Raw genomic sequence first — 21,462 nt, 5'->3', positions numbered from 1 at the left:
CAGAAGGAAGCCACTGGATTAACTTGAAGTACATAATTGCCGGGTTGATGGCGAGGGGCCACGATGTCACAGTGGTCGTGAATTCAGCCTCGCTGTTTGTAAACAACTCCGAGTCCTCGGCCATGAAGTTGGAAGTGTTCCAAGTGCCGTTTACACACGAGACCACGGAGGCCTTTTTGAACAACTGGCTGGACGTCTCCCTTTACCAGGCACCGGACTTGTCCTTTTGGGGCAGGTACAGGGTGTTTTCGGCGCTGATGGCCAAGGGGAGGGAGCTGGGCATGCAGGTGTGCGACGGGATACTGAAGAACGAGGAGCTGGTGCAGAGACTACGGGAGGCCAAGTTCAAGGTCCTGCTCTCTGACCCAGTGCAGGTGTGCGGGGATCTCCTGGCTTTGAAGCTTGGGGTCCCCCTCGTCTTCACCCTGCGGTTCTCCCCGGGCTTTACGTTGGAGAGACACTGTGGACAGATGCCAACCCCGCCCTCCTATGTCCCAGTCATTCTGTCAGAGTTGTCCGACAAGATGTCCTTCGTCGAGAGGTCTCAGAATCTGCTCTACTCCTTCATGTACGACTGGGTGTTCCTGCGGTCCTGGGGAGATTGGGATGCTTATTACAGCGAGGCTTCAGGTAGGTGGTTTGGCTCATTCCACTGTGTGGGCAGCACACGTTTGGTTTTCATTTTTAATTTAGTTTAGAGATACAGCGTGGAAACAGGCCCTTCGCCCCACCGAGTCTACGCCGTCCAGCGATCAACAGTTCGCACTAGTTCTCCGTCCCCGCACTTTCTCACCCACTCCGCCCCTTGCACGTTCGAGGCAACTTGTAGACGCCAATTAATCTTCAAGCCTGTAAGGACGTAAAGTGCTGGAGAAACTCAGCAGGTCAGGCAGCATCTCGGGAGAACATGGGTAGGTCTGAAGAAAGGTCTCGACCCGAAGCGTCACCTATCCATGTCTTCCAGAGACCTGACCTGCTGGGCTACTCCTGCAGTTCTACAGCCGACAAACCTACACGTCTTTGCAATGTGGGAGGAAACCGGAGCACTCGAAGAAAACCCACGCAGGTCACAAGGAAATAGACAAAAACAAACCAAGAGTAACTCAACGGGTGAGGCAGCATTACTGGAGAGAAGGAATGGGCGACGTTTCGGGTCGAGATACTTCACAGACTGAAGAAGGATCTCGACCTGAAACGTCAACCATTCCTTCTCTCCAGAGATGTTGCCTGCCCCGCCTAGTTACTCCAGCATTTTGTGTCTACGGTGTAGACCACCAGCAGCTGCATTTCCTTCCTACACGTCACGGGGAGAACGTACAAACGCCGTACAGACAGCACCCGAGGTCGGGATCGAACCTGGGTCTCTGGGAGCTGTGGGGCAGCAAGCAGCATTACCACTGCACCACTGTGCCGCCCAGACAGGGACCCCGAGGGTCAAGTTCACGCAGTCGCTCCTTGAAAAGCACAAGCGGATTGGGCATAGTGAAGAAGAATGCTGCCTTTGTTTAAGAGGGAACTGCAGATGCTGGAGAATCGAAGGTTACACAGAAAAGCTGGAGAAACTCAGCGGGTGCAGCAGCATCTATGGAGCGAAGGAAATAGGCAACGTTTCGGGCCGAAACCCTTCTTCAGACTGATCGGGGTCCCGGTGGCTCAGCACTTCAACTCCCCCTCCCACTCCGCCTCCGACCTCTCTGTCCTGGGTCTCCTCCATGGCCACAGCGAGCAGCACCGGAAATTGGAGGAACAGCACCTCATATTCCGTTTGGGGAGTCTACACCCCCGGGGCATGAACATCGAATTCTCCCAATTCTGTTAGTCCTTGCTGTCTCCTCCCCTTCCTCAGCTCCCCTGCTGTCTCCTCCCACCCTCCAGCCTTCTGGCTACTCCTCCTTTTCCCTTTCTTGTCCCCACCCACCCCCACCCCCGATCAGTCTGAAGAAGGGTTTCGGCCCGAAACGTTGCCTATTTCCTTCGCTCCATAGATGCTGCTGCACCCGCTGAGTTTCTCCAGCTTTTCTGTGTAAGAATGCTGCCTTTGTCGGCTGCGATATTGAGTATAAGAGTGGATTGTCATGTTGCAGTTGGTCAAAACATTGCTCAGATTGCACCCGGTGTATTGCGCCCACTGCTCACCGAACCACAGGTCGGACGTGGTGGACATAGAAAGAATGCAGAAGACTGCTTTCCACATTTTCCTTCATCTGCATCTCTTTTCATCTCTTACACTTCCATATCTCTGTAACTCCCTCGCGCCCGACTCTCAGTCCAAAGAAAGGTCTCGACCCGGAACGTCACCTGTTCCTTCTCTCCAGAGATGTTGCCTGTCCCGCTGAGTTACTCCAGCATTTTGCGTCTATCTTCGGTGTAACCCAGCATCTGCAGTTCCTTCCCGCACGAGTGCAAAAGGAGATGTTGCCTGAAATGGAGGGATACATTTATACTAATTTATTTATTAAATATTTGATTAGCTGGCTGCATTCTTGTGGGTATGTAGGTGATGGAGTTGCTTAAAAAGGTGGCATGTGATTGAATTTTTGGCATGAGTTATTTTAACCTAAATAATGACAGCCATCTCTACTAGAAAGTAGAATACAGTAGTAAAAGTATTAAAGGACTGACACTATTTTTAATGATATGAATGCACAAGGTGCACTAACCTGCTTGTTTATATTTCAATTGAAATAATAGACACACGTATGCATGCAATAAAAAAGTTTTCAAACTTTAGTATCTCTGGATAGTTAGGTGACATTTCATTTTAGTTTAATGTCACGTGTACCTCGAAAAGCTTTTTGTCGCATGCTAACCAGACAACAGAAAGTCTGAAGAAGAGTCTCGACCCGAAACGTCGCCAATTCCTTCTCTCCATAGATGCTGCCTCACCCGCGGAGTTACTCCGACATGTTGTGTCTATCCCTAATACATGATTACAATCAATCCATTTGCAGTTTACACGTTAAAGGAATAACGTTTTTAGTGCAAGGCAAAGCCGCAAAGTCCGATAGTTTTGCAGACTCCTATTAAATGGTTTCCCTCTCGCCTTAAACCTGTGCTCTCTTGTTCTTGATTCCATCGTGGAGGGAAAGATGTGTGCGTTCAACATCAATGCCAAATAATTACCATTTACTTGAAGGCATTGAGATCTTTTCCGTCATTAATAGCTGGATCAGCCATAATTGAATGGGCCGAATGGCCTAATTCTGCTCCTAGAACTCAAGAACTTACGAATGGCACTGCAGAAATGCAAATACTTGATTTTGTTGTTCATCAGTGCAGAATTTAGTGGCCAGGTTTAGGCCTGAAACGTTGCCTATTTCCTTCACTCCATAGATGCTGCTGCTCCAGCATTTTTGTGTATCTCAGAATTTAGTTGAGTTTAGTTTAGAGATACAGTGAGGAAACAGGCCCTTCGGCCCACTGAGCCCACGCCCACCAGCGATCCCTGCATATTAGCACTATCTTACACACACTAGGGACAATTTACATTGATAGAAAGCCAATTAACCTACAAAGCAGTACATCTTTGGAGTCTTGGAGCAAACCCATGCAGGTCACGGGGAGAACGTACAAACTCTGTACAGACAACATCCATAGTCAGGATCGAACTTTGGTCTTTGGCTCTGAAAGCACTGTAAGGCAGCAACTCTACCAGTGCGCCACCGTGCTGCCCATGTTGGAAATGTTTCAGTATCTTCCTTGGTGTGGAAGATTGCATGCACTCTTTGGATACAGGGGTTCTGGAATCAGTCCAATCTCGTTTGTCAGAGTTGTTCCCCACTTGAAGTTTGTTTTTGTTTTACATGCTTTTAGTTCCATTCTTTGAACAAACTTGTTCAGATTGTCTCTTCAAGTCACAGTCGTCTTTGGAAGATGCACTTAACATGGTCTTTAACAGTGAGCCCATCTGTTAATTCTCAATCATTTATAAGAGTCAAGATCCATTTATTGTCATATGCTCTTTAACGGAACAGTTAAATTCTTACCTGCAGCAGCACAACAGATGTGTAAAAATAGTACTCTGTAAGCACCCATAATAAACAACAAAAAAAGTTCAGTAGAAAAAGCAAACAATAATAGTGCAGAGAAACAAGCAATAGCCCCCAGTGTATGCAATATGTATTTGGAGGTTGTAGTGTTTAATGTTCTGATGGTGGTAGAGAAGAAGCTGTTCCTGAACCTGGACGTTAAAGTTTTCAGACTTCTACATGATGGCAGGGTTGAAGTAGAGCGTTGCCAGAGCTGTGCGGGTCCTTGATGATGGATGTTTATGTTAAAATGGGTTTTTTGAGCCTGTTGCTTTTTAAAATTGTATGACTGACCTGGCCAGTGAAATTTCACTACACCAATTGGTGTATGTGACAATAAATGAACCTCATGAAACTTATGAGGTGTGACTAGTCTATCTGGGATATGTTGGGCTGAAGGGCCTGTTTTCACACTGTATCACTCTGTGACTCTGTGACTCTTGTAGGTCCCTTCCATGGTGGGGAAGTCAGCACATGTGATTGACCGGTTGGTGTTCACCACTTTTTGCAATCTTCTTCATTCTTGGGCATTCGAGTTGCTAAATCTGAATGGCCTGGAGCAACAAGTCAATATGTTCTCTACTGCACACCTGTAGAAGTTCAAGAAAGCATTCAATGACATAATTAAATCTCCGCAATCTTCTGAGGAAATAGAGGCAGTAATGAGCTTTCTTTATGGATTTTACCATTGTGCTGAGTCCATGACAGATCTTCAGAGATAGGCACGCCCAGGAATTTCAAGCTAAAGTCATATTATTGGTTGCCGTTACTTATTAACAATATTTTAGTCCCATATATTTTCCGCTTTATCACTCGTTGAATGGCTTTGAATTATTCGCGCCAATCCTGAGCGGAATTGATGAGGTGAATGCACAGAGTCTCAGTGCCGTCTTAACAGCATTCATTATAGGCCCCGGGCAAAGAGCAACTGCCCAGCGTGCCCATGTGCCAAGATGGCCCCTGCATTTTGACAATTATTTTGGTCACAGAGTTAATAAATCGAAGAAGACACTGCAGCAACTTGACCGGTCTTTACCCGAGGTAGGAAAATCAAAAACCAGAGGCTTTGAGGTGGGAGGGGCAAGATTTAACGGGAACCTGAGTGGCACTTTTGCACAGAGACTGGTGGGTGCATGATATGAGCTGTCAGAGGAATTAGTTAAGCCAGGTACTATAATAGCATTTAAAAGACATTTGGACTGGTACAGTACATGGATAGGAAAGGTTTAGCGGGATATGGGACAAATGTTGGCAAATGGGACTAGCTTACATAGGCATCTTAGTTGGCATGGACGGGTTGGGCCGAAGGAGCTGTTTCTGTGCTGTATGACTCAACATGCAACATCTTTGATCTATATCTTTATTTGCCTGTCGTATTGACAAGAGATCGGGCAGCACAGTGGCGCAGCGGTAGAGTGGCTGCCTCACATCACCAGTGACCTGGGTTCAATCCTGACCACGGGTGCTGTCTGTGTGTACGTTCTCCCTGTGACCGCATGCGTTTTTCTCCGGTTGCTCCGGTTTCTTCCCATATTCCAGGGAGAGGTGCAGGATTGTCGGTTAATTGGCTTCTGTAAATTGTCCCTTGTGCGTAGGATGCAAAAGTGGGATAGCATGGGACTAGTGTGCAGGTAATCAATGGTCTGCGTGGTCTCGGTGGGCCAAAGGGCCTGTTTCCGTGCTGTATCTCCAACAGAAAATCTTACAATATATGAAGTGAATCCTGGAAATAAGAGAGCAAATGAAATAAAGTTTTTAAAAACCATATCTCAGATTTAAAATACATCCAAAGCCATGATATAGAACAGCGATTAACTCTTCTCAACATTTTCTTTAATGGGGACATTCTGAATGGGAATTCGTAAAACTACTACCTGAGTTAAGTTTATCTGAAGGTAGTCACAAAAAGCTGGAGTAACTCAGCGGGACAGGCAGCATCTTTGGTGAGAAGGAATGGGTGACGTTTCGGGTCAAGACCCTTCCTCAGACTGGTTAGGGATAAGGGAAACAAGAGATATAGGTGATGCTGAGAAACAAAGAACACTGAATGAAAGATATGCAAAAAAGTAATGATGATAAAGGGGTGGTAGAGTCGGGGAGCAGGAGGAATCACAGAGGGGCAGCAGCGAGCGAGGATGGTGCAGAACTCTCATCGGAGAGAGGAGGAGAACCTCTTCAAAGTAGACACATCTTGAGGAGATTTCACGGTGGAGCAGACGAAATGTGTGGGAAGGAACTGCAGATGCTGTTGTACCGATTAGCTGTGACATTCTTCAGCAGTGTCATGTCATGATCGAAGTCAAACGTAGCCGTTTTGAGTGTGGAACCAGTGTGTGGCTTAAATCTATAACTGGAAAAAGCTAGTGGTTGAATTGGTGTCAAATTTTCGGGTGTTTTATGCTGAATAAAAATCTTCAGACTGAAGAGGATCCCGACCAGGAATGTCACCCATCCTTATTCCATTCATGCCACACTGGTCAGCCTGAGGAGCACTTTCAGCAACAGACGGGTTCCACCAAGATGTAGCACAGAACGCAACAGGAGATCCTTCTTCTCGGTGGCTATCAAACTGTACAACTCCTCACCCTTGTGTCGTGGGATAGACTGACACCCCCCCCCTCCTCCTCCCCAATCTTTGCACATCCCGAATCCTGGACTTTCCACTCTTCACTTTAATTTCATGTTTCAGGAATTTTGTGTTTTTATGACTGTTGGCAGATTAATTTGCCTCCTGGAATAAATAAAGTTCTATCGTATCGTATTGTATCGTTCTCCAGAGATGCTGCCTGACCTGTTGAGTTACTCCAGCATTTTGTATCCTCGACGTATTGTCCTTGAGTTTGGCGTGATTGCATTTATGTGCAGTATGATCTGATTTGAGTGGGGAGCATGCAAGACATAGCTTTTCACTATACCCTGGTACACTTGACAACTATAACCCTAAACCCGTTCTAGCCCAGTGCTTTTCCACTCCGGTGTTTTCATTTTTTTCTCCCCTCGTCCTTATATTTCGTAATCCAGTCCAGGATTTTTCATTTGCTTTCTCTTTTTTATGCTGACCATTGAAGTTTGTGAGCTTCAGACTTCATAAAGATACAGTGTGGGAACATGCCCTTTGTCCCACGAGTGCACGCTGACCAGCGATCAACCCGCACACTAGCACAGTACAGTATCCTACACAGAAGCCAATTAACCTACAAATCTGTACGTGTTAGGAGAGTGGGAAGAAACTGGATCACTCGGAAACTCCTTCTGCAGTTGTACAGAGCCCTAGTGAGACCACACCTGGTGTGCAGTTTTGGTCCCCTAATTTGAGGAAGGAAATTCTTGCTATTGAGGGACTGAGGGAGTACAGCGTAGGTTTACGAGGTTAATTCCCGGGATGGCGGGACTGTCATATGATGAAAGAATGGAGCGGCTGGGCTTGTATATTCTGGAGTTTAGAAGGATGGGATGGGATCTTATTGAAACAAATAAGATTATTAAAGGTTTGGACACGCTAGAGGCAGGAAACATGTTCCCGATGTTGGGGGAGTCCAGAACCAGCGGCCACAGTTTAAGAATAAGGGGTAAGCTATTTAGAACGGAGACGAGGAAACACTTTTTTTCACAGAGAGTTGTGAGTCAGTGGAATTCTCTGCCTCAGAGGGCAGTGGAGGCCGGTTCTCTGGATACTTTCAAGAGAGAGTTAGATAGAGGTCTTAAAGGGGAGGGCAGCCACTGGATTAACTTGAAACCCATCATTAACACTCTGCTGGCGAGGGGCCACAGTGTTACTGTAAGAAGGAACTGCAGATGCTGGCTTAAACCAAAGATGGACACAAAATGCTGGAGTAACTCAGCCGGACAGGCAGCATCTCTGGAGAGAAGGCATGGGTGACGTTTCGGGCTGCGACCCTCCTTCAGATTGGGTCTTCTTGAAGCCTTCCCCGCTCTCGACCCGGAACGTCACCCATTCCTTCTCTCCAGTATCACTGCTGTGGTTCATTAAACTGCACTTGACATCAACCACACTGAAAGGCCTTGCCACATGGGCGTCATTTGCGCGTCATTTATGCGACAGACCGTTAGTGACTGCCGTCAAGTGCTCTTGAGGGCCCTGCTTCTTTTGAGAGTCATTTGTGATGTCGTTCGTACTTAGTCTGATCTCCATGGCAAGGATTTTCCCAGTGAAAATCAAAGATACTGTGAAAAAATTTCAAAACTACGCGCACTTTATACCCGGGTGGTCACGTGGTGCGGCGCTCAAATGACTAGCAAATGGCGTGTTGACGACGTACAGTCGGCGCATGGTTACTGACGTTGATGCACGGTGACGCTTAAGAAATTAGCATAGGCAATGTTTGTGCGTCACTGTGCGTAACCATGCATCACCACACGCTACGCATACGGTGTCAGTACATCAGCGTGTGCAAGGGACACGTCACGCAGGTGGTGCGCAAGGATTTTGAGCATTCCAAACTCGTGGTGAGCCGCACATTACCGCGCGTCACTTCATACGCCACTACGCCTCACCACCGCCATGCGGGCATCACAACGTGACAACCAATTTTTAGGATGGCGCGTAAATGGCACGCAAATGACGCCCAAAGTGGGACAGGCCCTTGAGCTTTCACCGGTAAACTTCCAAGTGTTTCAAGTGCCTTTTGCCAGCGTGGCATACGTTGAATTCAAGAGGGAGGCTTCTCATTCTGGATGCATGGGAAGTCTCACCTGTGTTATTGGGATGCTTACAGGAGGTTCTCATCGATCGTGACAAATGGAACTATTGACCCGAGGGGTCTGTGACCGGATCGTTAAGAACGACAAACTGGTGCAGAATTTGCGGGAATCGGAGCTCAAAGTCATGCTCTCTGGCCCCATGCTTCGCTGCAGGTATCTCCTGGCTCTGGAGCTGGAAATTCCCTTTGTCTTCTCTCTGACATTCCCCCGGGATTAGCAGTGGAACGACTCTGTGGACAGATCCCAGCCCCTCTCCCCTATCTCCCCACCGCACTGTCTGCGTTTTCTGATAAGATGTATTTTACTGAGAGAATGCGAAACGTTCTTTACACCTTCCCCTATAGTTGGATTCGTAAACAGTTCTGGTGTGACTGGGACTTGTACTACATCAAAGCTTTAGGTGAATTGTACACTGTCGCTCCTTCATACCAAGTTCCCTCAATGAGTTCCAGCAAAATCACAAAATATTCATTGTTAATGATTCTCATAGAAGAGAGAAACAAAATGCTGGAGGAACTCAGCGGGTCGGACTGAAAGACTTTTCGGTCTGAAGAAGGGTCTTGACCCGAAACATCGCCCATTCCTTTTCTCCAGAGATGCTGCCTGTCCCACTGAGTTACTCCAGCTTTTTGTGTCTATCTTCGGTTTGAACCAGCATCTGCAGTTCCTTGCTACACATTCGATCTCCATCTCTAGCCATTTCTCCTTTCCCCCCCCTGCTATTTACATCTCTCCTTTACTTTTTAGATTTGGTCACTTGGATGATCAGCCATGATCATATTGAATGGCGGTTCGGGCTCGAAGGGCCGAATGGCCTACTCCTGCACATATTTTCTATGTTTCTATGAAAGAAATGCCACAAGGTGGCTCCAGTAAACAAAGTTAAAGCTGGCTTCAATTTCAAGGGAAATCCAATTTGCCTAAAGCAAAAACAAAATGCATTGACAAGCGAAATCACACTGTGGTAGAATGGCAATGAGGAATGCAACAGAGAAGGAGAGTTAATATTCACAATTGAAGATAACTTTTAGCAGTAACTTTGAATAATCTTCAAGTTTAGTTCAGTTTTGAGATACTGTGTGAAGTTTAGTTCAGAGATCTCCGTGGATAGTCACCTTGTCGTGGTGGAGAAGCTTGAGTGAAGCTGGGATCCTGAGAGCGATGTCGTCTGGAGCTACGCTCCTGATAGGGCCACCCATGGCGGTAAGGTCGAGGGGGAGGACTCTGACAAAGAGCAATCCAACCAAGACCTCAACGGTGCAACAGGCTTGACCTGACCCGCTGAGTTACTCCAGCACTCTGTGAAACGTCATCTCATCTATCCATGTTCTTCAGAGATGCTGCCTCACCCGCGGAGTTCCTCCAGCATTTTTGTCTACCTTCGATTTTCCAGCATCTGCAGTTCCTTCTTAACCACTAAGAATAACTTGGGAGGATTGATAAACGAGTGCTTTGAAAAAGACTGTGATCGTGACAGATGTGATAGTCACATTTAAAAGGAGAATTAGAAATAGAGATATGACCCGCAGCAGGAGGCAACAAGTGGGCAGGATTCATCTTTGGAGCAGGCATGGAGCCAATGTGTCGTTTGGCTTCCTTGGTTGAGTCTTCATAGTAAGGTGTTTCAATGGGAACCCTGAGCTGTGGAGAAAATTGTAATAATTATTAAGTTTTTCTGCAACCAATGCTACTCATATTTGGAATCTTGGAAGTAATCTATAGTACACATATTAATGAGTTCAAATTAATCCTGCTTGTTCTATTACTGTTTACATTAGGTGAACCAACAACGCTCTGTGAGACAATGGGCAAGGCGGACATTTGGCTGATTCGAACATATTGGGACTTTGAATTTCCTCGCCCATTTCTGCCCAATTTCGTATTTGTAGGAGGACTACACTGTCAACCAGCAAACCCGCTGCCTCAGGTAATCCTCCCTGTTCTATGGAAAGCAAACCTAACCTATCCAGTCTCTCCTCACAACTGAAATAACCCATCCCAGATAAAATCCCGTCAATTTCCTCTGCACCCTCTCCAATGTAATTGCATCCTACAACGTGAAGACTAGACTGGACGCGTGGCCTCGCCAATGTTTGATACCGTTTATAAAATTTCCAAATTTGAGGACGGACATTCTTGCTATTGAGGAAATGCAGCGTAGTTCACAAGGTTAATTCCCGGGATGGCGGGACTGTTGAGAGAATGGAGCGGCTGGGCTTGTACACTCTGGAGTTTAGAAGGATGAGAGGGAATCTTATTGAAACATTATAAGATTATTAAGGGTTTGGATAAGCTAGAGGCAGGAAATGTTCCCGATGTTGGGGGAGTCCAGAACCAGGGGCCACAGTTTAAGAATAAGGGGTAAGGAATTTAGAACGGAAATGAGGAAACACTTCTTCACCCAGAGAGTTGTGAGTGTGGAATTCTCAGAGGGCGGTGGAGGCCGGTTCTCTGAGTACTTTCAAGAGAGAGTTAGATAGGGCTCTTAAAGATAGCAGAGTCAGGGGATATAGGACAAGACAGGAACAGGGTACTGATTGTGGATGATCAGCCGTGATCAATTGAATGGCGGCTTGCTTGTTGGGCCGAGTGGCCTATTCCTGAACCTATTGTCTATTGTTGTACCATAATCTTATTCTTCTTTTATTCCAGGCTGAAGTTAATGAAGGATAAAGTGCCCCCTTTGCCACTTAATCTATCTCTGCTCCCACATTCCAGCGAACCTTGTGATTTTACACTGTGGTCCATATGTTTCTCAGTGCTGCCGTGTATGTGTCCTTTCTTTATATCTCAAAGAACCTGCTCAGGTTGTATCTCTTTGTATACTCATATCTTTGTATGTGTCATTCTCACTTGTCCTCCCAAAGTACACTCCAGATGCACTTACACCTACTAGGATTGTATTAATCCACCACTGCTCTGCCCATCAGACTGGCTCCATCCTGGGGGCGGAGTTTGATGCATTGGAGGTGGTCTTGGAGGGGAGGATGCTTCTCAAACTGTGGAGCATCCTGGACAATACTGTAGCTCACCCCCTCCACGACACACTGGTCAACCTGAGGAGCACCTTCAACAACAGACTGGTTCCACCAAGATGCAGCACAGAACACCACAGGAGATCCTTCTTCCCTGTGGCTATCAAACTGTACAACTCCTCCCCCTTCTGTCGTGGGATAGACTGATTCTCCTTCTCCCCCCACCTCCCCGCCATTCGGCCCTTCGAGCCAGCTGTGATCATGGCTGATCATCCACAATCAGTAATCTGTTCCTGCCTATCTTTAAGAGCCCTATCTAGCTCTCTCTCGAAAGCATCCAGAGAATTGGCCTCGATTGCCTTCTGAGGCAGAGAATTCCACAGACTCACAACTCTCTGGGTGAAAAAGTTTTTCCTCATCTCCGCTCTAAATGGCCTACCCCTTATTCTTAAACTGTGGTCCCTGGTTCTGGACTCCCCAACATCGGGAACATGTTTCCTGCCTCTAGCGTGTCCAATCCCACAATAATCATACGTTTCAATAAGATCGCCTCTCATCCTAAATTCCAGTGTATACAAGCCCAGCCGCATCATTCTTTCAATATATGACAGTCCAGCCATCCCTGGAATTAACCTAGTGAACCTATGCTGCACTTCCTTAATAGCAAGAATGTCCTTCCTCAAATTTGGAGACCAAAACTGCACACAATACTCCAGGTCTGGTCTCACCAGGGCCCTGTACAATTGCAGAAGGTCCTCCTTGCTCCTATACTCAACTGCTCTTGTTATGAAGGCCAACATGCTTTCTTCACTGGTTTGGGTCGAAACCCTTCTTCAGTCAACCCTAAACATCACCTATCCATTTTTGAAAAGAGATGCTGCCTGACCCACTGAGTTACTTCAGCACTTTGTGTCACTCCATGCGCCATAATGCATTTATGTTTTAGCGAGGCTGCAGTGAAACAGTGTGGTTCGTTAGGCCATTTATAGGCTGTTAAAAGTCAGATTAATTGCTGCAGTCCTGTCATCACCATTGAGTCAGCCTGAAAGTTACAAACATCTGCTAGTTTCAGCGTCATCATTGCGAAACATATCTATTTATATTTCCAGATTATTCACTGAATTTAAATTAATCAGTCTTCTTGGTTTCTGGCCCACTAGTAACTAAACCACCACACTACCATAATGTTGTCTGGCTACTGTATCTTCACTCTAATTATCAAATTTCAAGATTTATTTGGATTTTAGTTCAGGTTTCTTTTGATAGCTAAAACCATCTACGCATTGAGCTGTTCCCCTGACAGACCCAGGTGACCTGAATTGTCATAAGGTCATAAGTAACAGGAGCAGAATTAGGCAATTTGGCCCATTGTCTAATCTGCCATTCAATGATGGCTGATCTATCTCTCCCTCTTAACCCCATTCACCTGCCTTCTCCCCATAACCACTGACACCCATTCTAATCAAGAATATATCTATCTCTGCCTTAAAAATATCCATTGAATTCCACAGATTCACCACCCTCTGACTAAAGAAATTCCTTCTCATCTCCTTCCTAAAGGAACATCCTTTAATTCTGAGGCTGTGACCCCTGGTCCTCCACTCTCCCACTAGTGGAAATATCCTCAATTTATGACATGGAGGATATTCTATTGAATGCATATTACTGATGTGACAACCAGCTGTAACATGATACCGGAAACATATACTTCTTCAAAAGAAGTCTACTCTTGTTTTCAGGGAGAAATGGAGACACAAGGAACTGCAGATGCTGCTCAACTAAAAAAGACATAAAGCAGCTGAGTTACTCCAGCACTTTGTGTCTGTTTTACTATTTATTTAACACAATAACCATTGCATTCTTTCACTTCTGTTTGTGTGCAGTATGATTTCACAAGACTGTCTGCAAAACAAAGCATTTCACAGTATCTAGGTACATGGAACAATATATTAATTATCTAACCATTGAAGTTTTGGTCAAGCATCAAAGGAAAGTTTACTGAATGCGCTTTGTTTCAACTCATTTTGAAGAAATTCTATTAAAACAGCAGCATGAAAGAATATTGGCAAAACCTTAAACGATGAAGTTTACTAAAAAGTGAAAGGATTGATTTAGTAATAGAAAGACGTTTGGACAGACATGGATAGGCAAGGTTATACAGTCATACAACGTGGAAACAGACCCCTCGGCCAACTTGTCCATGCCGACCAACATGCCCCATCTACACGTCCCACTACACTAGCTTGCGTTTGGCCCGTATATCCTTCCAATACTGTCCTATCCACGTGCCTGTCCAAATGTTTTTTAAATGTTGTGATATTACTTGCCACTCCAATCTCAGCTGGAAGCTCGTTCCATATGCCTATCACACTTTATGTAGAAAAAGTTGCCCCTCATGTTCCTGTTAAATCTTGGGACAGTTACATGGGGACATGGGCAAATCTCGTAGGCAAGGTACTAAACGAGTATTCAACTGTATTCACCAAGGGAAAGGATGTGAGGACAGTATAATCAGTGTGGAGAATACTAATAAAAAGGAATTACAGATGCTGGTTTATACCCAAGATGGACACAAAGTGCGGGTGTAACTCAGCGGGTCAGGCAGCATCTTTGAACAAAAAGGACCTCTTTCCCCGGAGATGCTGCCTGACCCACTGAGTTACACCAGCACTTGGTGTCTCTGGGACTAGTGTAGATGGGACATCTTGGTCAGCATGGACAAGTTTGGCTGAAGGGCCTCTTTACATGCCGTATGACTAATTGATAGACCGATGTCAGTAATGGGATGTTGATGTACTCTAAAGCCCAGAGAACCAGCAGAATGTGTTTCCCCTCTTTGACCTTCCGACTTGGCAACTGCTGTCCTCGCTGAAAGCTGAAGGGCCTGTCCCACTTGGGCGTTTTGTGAGTAATTTATGCATTATCATTTACGAGTCACGACGCACGACGCGCGCGTTGTGCCGCACACGTGATGCTCGCATGGTACGTAGTGACGTAGGCAGTGACGCGCGGTCCTGCGTGGCGCCCCAGGATTTTAGTATATACAAAATCTTCGCGCGCCATCTGCTTGACACGCAAATGACGCCCAAGTGGGACAGGCCCTTAAGGGAGCACAAGCCCATTTAAGAAACAGCCTTGTGCTCAATTCGAAAGTCTGTCCAAACATCGCTCTCAATCTGAGACACCTCTGTGTGACTGGATACACGTTTGCTCTGCAGGAGATGGAGGAATTTGTTCAGAGCTCTGGAGAGCATGGCATTGTGGTGTTTTCCCTGGGCTCAATGATAAAGAACCTCACCACTGAGAAGGCCGATTTGGTCGCTGAAGCACTGGGGAAGATTCCGCAAAAGGTTTGTTTCTTTATCATGTTCTGATTAGAGACATAGAGTCTTACAGTGTGGAAACAGGCCCTTTGGCCCAGGTTCTTCACAATGGCCAACATGTCCCAGCTACAAGTGTCCCACCTGCCTGCATTTGGCCCATATCCCTCTAAACCTGTCCTATTGATGTACCTGTCTAAATGTTTCATTGCGATAGTACCTGCCTCATCTATCTCCTCTGTCAGTTCATTCCATACCCCCACTACTCTTTGTGTGAAAAAGTTACCCACTCAGATTCCTATTAAATATTTTCCTCTCATCTTAAACCTATGTCCTCTGGTTCTCGATTCCCCTACTTTCGGGCAAGAGACTCCGTGCCTCTACCCGATCTGTTTAGTTTAGTTTAAAGATACATCGCAGAAACAGGCCCCTCGACGCACTGAGTCCACACCGACCAGCGATCCCCGCACACCAACACCACCCCACACACACCAGGGATAGTTCACAATTAAATTTGTTTGTGGTTTTGGAGCTGGGATCGTCCAAGATTGGGAAAACGAGGTCAAAAACCACAGTCCTTTGTCATTGGGGAAGGTAACCCAAGTTTGCTACCATGATTTCTCCACGTGCAGCCCCAACCTAAAACTACGCGGAGAAGGAGAAGATTTTTTTTTCACCGTTTCCCAACTTCCTCAATCATTAAAAATGGGACAATATTACGGATGCCGGAAATCTGACATAAAGCCAGAACATGTTTGAAAATGCTGCATATATTTTCGTGTGGAGACAAGTTTAGTTTAGCAATACAGTGCGGAAACAGGCCCTTCAGTCATCTGTGGCCACGCTGACCAGTGATCCGCATACACGAGCACATACTAGGGACAATTTACAATTTTTATCATAATTGATTAACCTACACAGCTGTAAGTCTTTGGAGTGTGGGAAGAAACTGGAGACCTGGGGAATACCCACGCAGGTCATGGGGAGAACGTACAAACTCCGTGCAGCAAGCACCCATAGTCTGGATCAAACCCAGGTCTCTGGTGCTGTAAGGCAGCAACTCTACCGCTGTGCCACCGTGCCACCCTGTAGAAGGATTCTGACCTGCAACATCACCTGTCCTATCCCTCCACAGATACTGCCTGACAAAAACATTGTTTTTCTTGTTGTTGAGGATGACTCGCTTCCACTCTAATTTTGTGGGATCCGAAGTGACGAGGTCAAAGTGGGGCCTTTCACAGAGAGGACAGGGGGTGCCTGATATATGGTGGGGGTGGATAAATCCTGAGATCCTGTCTTTACTGTCTTTTACCCACGCCGGTCACAGGGAGAATGTACAAACTCTGTACAGAGAGCACCCATAGTCAGGATCGAACCCAGGTCTCTGGAAACCATTACTGGACCTCTGTGTGCTCCCCCCCCCCCCCCCCAGCATGGGCTGCAGAATAATAAGTACATTTTCAGACCCAATTCCCAAAGACTTAAGTAACACGTTATATCCCGTTTTTGTATTCATTGTCATGATTGCTACCATTCTCAGGTTCTTTGGAGATACGCTGGTGAGAAGCCAAAAACATTGGCACCAAACACAAAGCTGTACAAATGGCTGCCTCAGAATGACTTGCTTGGTAAGGGACAGTATTTGTATTTATCTTTATCTTTCCTCCTTTGCTGAAGGTTTGAAAGGAAATTGTTGATTCCTTGTGGGCTGGGGTTTCTTGAAGCTTCCTCTGCTCTGGCAGTTCATTCCAAATAAGGATGAACCACTGAGTGGAAAAAGTTGCCCTGAGGTCTCTCTTAAATATGGCCCCTCTCACCTAAGCCTATGCCCTCTAGAGTCCTACAGTACGGAAACAGACCCTTCTGCCATGCCAACCAAGATGCCCCATCTAAGCTAGTCCCCTTTACACACGTTTGGCCCATATCCCTCTAAACCTTTCCTAACCATGTCACTATCCAAATGTCTTTGAAATGCTGTTATATTACCTGCCTCATTTACCTCCACTGGCAGCTCATTCCATAGGCATAGACACTGAATTTTGGTTTAAGGTTAGGGCCCTTCTTAAGACGGAATCATTCCGCCCAAAATGTCACCCATCCATGTTCTCCAGAGGTGCTACTTGACCCGTTGAGTTTCTCCAGCACTTTGTGTCCTTTTGTGTAATCCAGCATCTACAGTTTCTTGTTTCTACAACAAACATGGTTGCTGTTTAACTACCTCCACAGCTCAAGAACAAATGGGGAAGGTCAATAAATGCTGGCTTTGCTGTCAATGTCCACACCCACGAACAAATGAATAAACCATGTGTTTTACAATAATTTGAACATTTATCCATGCAACAGTCTATTAGTTTAGTTGACGTCAGGCTTAAGTCATAATTTATTTTAGACAGTGTGGAAACAGGCCCTTCGGCCCAACTTGCCCACACCAACCAGCATGTCCCATCTGCACATCCCACTTGCCTGCATTAGACCCATATCCCTCCAAACCTGTCCTATCCATGTACCTGTCTATTTGCTTATTAAATGTTTAATAGTCCCAGCCTCAACTGCCTCCTCCGGCAGCTCATTCCATACACCAACCACCCTTTGCATGAAAAGGTTACCCCTCAGATTCCTATAAAATCTTTCCCCCTTCACCTTAAACCTATGCCCTCTGGTTCTCAATCCCTCACTCTGGGCAAGAGAATCTGTGCGTCTATCCGATCTATTCCTCTCATGATTTTACATCCTCTATAAGATCCAGGGAATAGAGTCCCAGCCTACTCAACCTCTCCCTATAGCTCAGACCCTAGAATCGAGCAACATGCTCATAGATTTTCTCTGCACCCTCTCCAGGTTGAGAACATCTTTCCTATAACATTGTGCCCAGAACGGAACACAAAACTCTAAGTGCGGCCTCACCATTGCCTTATATAACTGTAACATGACCTCCCAGCTTCTATACTCGAGTAATTTTCTGTGACTTTAATTTCAGGGCATCCCAAAACAAAAGTATTCATCACTCATGGTGGTACCAATGGGATATATGAAGCCATCTATCACGGGGTGCCTATGCTCGGCATTCCTCTGTTTGCTGATCAGCCTGATAACATGGCTCACATGAAAGCAAAGGGAGTTGCTGTGGTTGTTAATTTTGCTACATTGAGTACACAGGAGTTGGTTGTTGCCCTCAACACTGTGATTAATGACACGAGGTAAGAGTACAGCATTAAGGGGAGGCGGAATTAATGTTCAATTTATTGCAGGGTGTATTGCTTTAATCTCCCTCACATAAAAATCCCACATAGGCGATTTTTTAGGCGACTGCCGGCGACTGTCATAGTCGTAGCAGGTCGCCGAAAAAATGGTGACTGGGCCCCCCCACGACAATGTCTACGCCAACCTACCACCTAGTCAACGTCAAGATACGGCAAGCTACTGACAACCGGTGACCCACCTACGACCACAACTATGACAATCTACGACCGCACAGGTGACAACCTACGACAACCGAAGTCAACCTCTGTCCACCCGCGACAAGCTACGACAAGCTATGACCCTGTCGGTGACAACTGAAGACAATTCAGTCGCCAGTACCTGTTGTAAATACGCTCTTCTCAAGCTTGCCCCCCAGTCTAGTTCAGTCAAAAAACCTTGAAAACACTTTTGTCTTTCTTTATGTAATTTTAGTCTTTAGTCTTCAGACTTTCGAGATACAGTGTGGAAACTGGCCCTTCGACCCAAAAACCCGCACCGACCCGCACACTAAAACTAATCCACACTAGGGACGATTTACAATTTTACTGAAGCCAATTAACCCGCAAACCTGTACATCTTGGGATTGTGGGAGGAAACCTAAGCAACTGGAGAAAACCCATGCGGTCCCAGGGTGAACATAAAACTCTTTACAGAAAGCACCCGTAAGTCAGGATCGAACCCGGGTCTCTGGCGCTGTAAGGTAGCAACTCTACCGCTGCGCCATCCTGCCGACCTCTTGTGATCTGTAATGAGCAGTTTGACTAAATAAAACTTAGCATTCAGATGGAAGTTGATACATGGATATGTGGGACAGAATAAAGTGAAATCAAGCAAAACTATGACTATTTTTATTCCCTCAGGTATAAAGAAAATGCAATGAAGTTATCTATAATTCAGCGAGACCAACCGATGAGTCCTTTGGAAAGATCTGTGTACTGGATTGAGTTTGTTATGCGACATGGAGGAGCCAAACATTTGCGACCTGCAGCACACTCTCTGTCTTGGTACCAATATCATTGCCTGGATGTAGTGGCGTTCATTGGAGCATGTGTGGCAGTTTTCCTCTATCTCCTCACAAAATGTTGCTTGTCCTGCTGCAGAATATGCAGGGGCACGAAGGTAGAGAAGGAAAAAACTCAATGATGGCTTAAAATACACTGGACCACTTTGAGTTTATAGCATTGTAATTGCATTGTAATTTCTATGATCATGCCTGTAAATTGCACAGTGCTTTATGCCGCTGCCACGAAAGGCTATGGAGAAAGTTAATTGCATTTCGTGATCATGTATGTTGCCAATGGTTTGATCTCATTTTATAATTGGCGATTTCAAACTGTGCTTAAAGAGTGATATGTCAAGGTGACTCACGATGAATCTCATTGATAATCATTCTTGCAATCTGGGATGTCACTAAGCTCAACTAACAAAGTGCTGGAGGAACTCAGCAGCATCTGTGGAGGGAAATGGACAAGCGATTTTTGGTCAGACTGTTGGATTGGAGGCGAGAAAGCTGGTAAAGAGTAAAGAGAGAAGAGGGGAAAGTGGGCAAGAGTTGGCAGGTGGAGGCCAGGTCAGTGGATATTTTTAAGGCAGAGGTAGAGTATTTCTGGATTGGAACGGGGGGGGGGGGGGGTTAGGGTTTTGGGTAGAAGGCAGGAAAATGGGATTCGGAGGCGGAGATCAGCCATGATTGAATGGCGGGGTGGACTCGATGGGCCAAATGGCCTCATTCTACTCCTACAGCTTGTGATATGTGTGGATGGGCAATTAGTAGATGGGTGGAGATAGTGATAAAGGCTGGAGACAAAAGGTGTTGGATGGGAAGGGAGGAGTGAAGATAAAGCTGGAGGGAGGAATATGGGTTGGAAAGGGCAGCAGGAGGGATGGGGGAATGGGGGTGGAATAAAAGGAAAGGAAAATAGGGGACTCAGAATAGAGAGGAAGGGAGATGAGCGGAAGGAGGGGAAATGAATTAGATATTAAATATAGTACACACACGGATGGGAGGAGGCATTGGGAGGAAGACCAGATAGGGTGAAAGAGAAGAGAAGGTGTTGGCTTGCCTGAAATTGGAGAATTCAATGATCATGCCCTTGGGTTGTAAGCTACCCAAGATGAATATGAAGTCCTCTTCTTTGAGTTTGCATGCAACCTTACTCTGACAATGGAGGAGAACCAGGGCAGAAAGGTCAGTGTGGGTGGGAAAGAACTGCAGATGCTGGTTTAAATCGAAGATAGACACAAAATGCTAGTGTAAATCAGCAGGACAGGCAGCACCTCTGGAGAAAAGGATTGGGTCAGATGAAGGGTCGCAATCCGAAATGTCACGCATTCCATTCCTTCACTCCAGAGATGCTGCCTGTCCCACTGAGTTACTCCAGCATTTTGTGTCTATAAGGTCAGTATGGGAATGGGAAGGTGAGTTAAAATTGTTAGCAACCAGGAGATCCAGCAGGCCTTACTCTACGCTTGGACTTTCTGATGTCAGGGTCGCCTGAAGAAAACTCCCAACCCGAAACGTTGCCAGTCCTTTTTGCTCCACAGATGCTGCCTGTCCCGTTCATCCTGCACCTTGTTTTTTACCCAGGATTACAGCATATGCCGTCTCTTCTGGCTTCCTATTATCTGTTGTTGGGGTGATGTTAATCAAGTAACGCCTAGAATTTAGAGCATTTTCAAACCGTCAACGTGGTTTTATGAAAGGTAAATCATGTTTGACCACTCATGTAGTAACAATCAGAATCAATAAAGGGAGACCTGGAGAAAAAATGTTTTTGGATTTCCAGAAGCTTTTTAACAGGTTGCCAAACGCGAGCTTGTGAACAAGTTGAAGCCATGAGGGTGGCACAGCAGTGCAACGGTAGAGTTGCTGCCTTACAGCGCCAGAGACCCGGGTTCGATCCTGTCAACGGTGCTTGCTGTCTGTATGGAGTTTGCACGTTCTCCATGTGACCACGTGGGTTTTCTCCGGGTGATTTAGTTTCCTCCCACATTCCGAAGACGTGCAGGTTTGCGGGTTAACTGGCTTCTGTAAATTGTCCCTAGTGTGTAGGATGCGAAAGTGGGGTAACGTAGAATAAGGAACGGGTGATCGATGGTCAGTGCGGACTAGGTGGGCCGAAGGGTCTGTTTCCACATTCTATCTCTAAACAAAACTAAACAGGACAAGAGGCATGG

The 21,462-nt window shown here is 46.0% G+C and overlaps 1 protein-coding gene across 4 annotated transcripts in view; it reads left to right on the top strand.

Moving 5' to 3' along the window:
• The window catches only part of LOC129695342 (UDP-glucuronosyltransferase 2A1-like), a 52,123-nt gene extending 31,069 nt beyond the window's left edge, over positions 1-21,054 (top strand). For 3 of the 4 annotated variants that reach the window (XM_055632203.1, XM_055632202.1, XM_055632201.1), the window contains exons 2-6: positions 10,529-10,677; positions 14,944-15,075; positions 16,586-16,673; positions 18,023-18,242; positions 19,146-21,054. In XM_055632203.1, coding sequence (XP_055488178.1) covers positions 10,529-10,677; positions 14,944-15,075; positions 16,586-16,673; positions 18,023-18,242; positions 19,146-19,428 — 872 coding nt within the window. In that variant the 3' untranslated portion in view covers positions 19,429-21,054. Of the gene's footprint in view, positions 1-3; positions 631-10,528; positions 10,678-14,943; positions 15,076-16,585; positions 16,674-18,022; positions 18,243-19,145 lie in introns of all 4 variants that reach the window. The other variant, XM_055632204.1, reaches the window with a different exon arrangement.
• The last annotated feature ends 408 nt before the right edge of the window (positions 21,055-21,462 follow it).

Source organism: Leucoraja erinacea, chromosome 3 (assembly GCF_028641065.1).
Source record: "Leucoraja erinacea ecotype New England chromosome 3, Leri_hhj_1, whole genome shotgun sequence".
NCBI classification, from domain to species: Eukaryota; Metazoa; Chordata; class Chondrichthyes; order Rajiformes; family Rajidae; genus Leucoraja; species Leucoraja erinaceus.
This window is presented reverse-complemented; position numbering and strand designations above follow the sequence as displayed.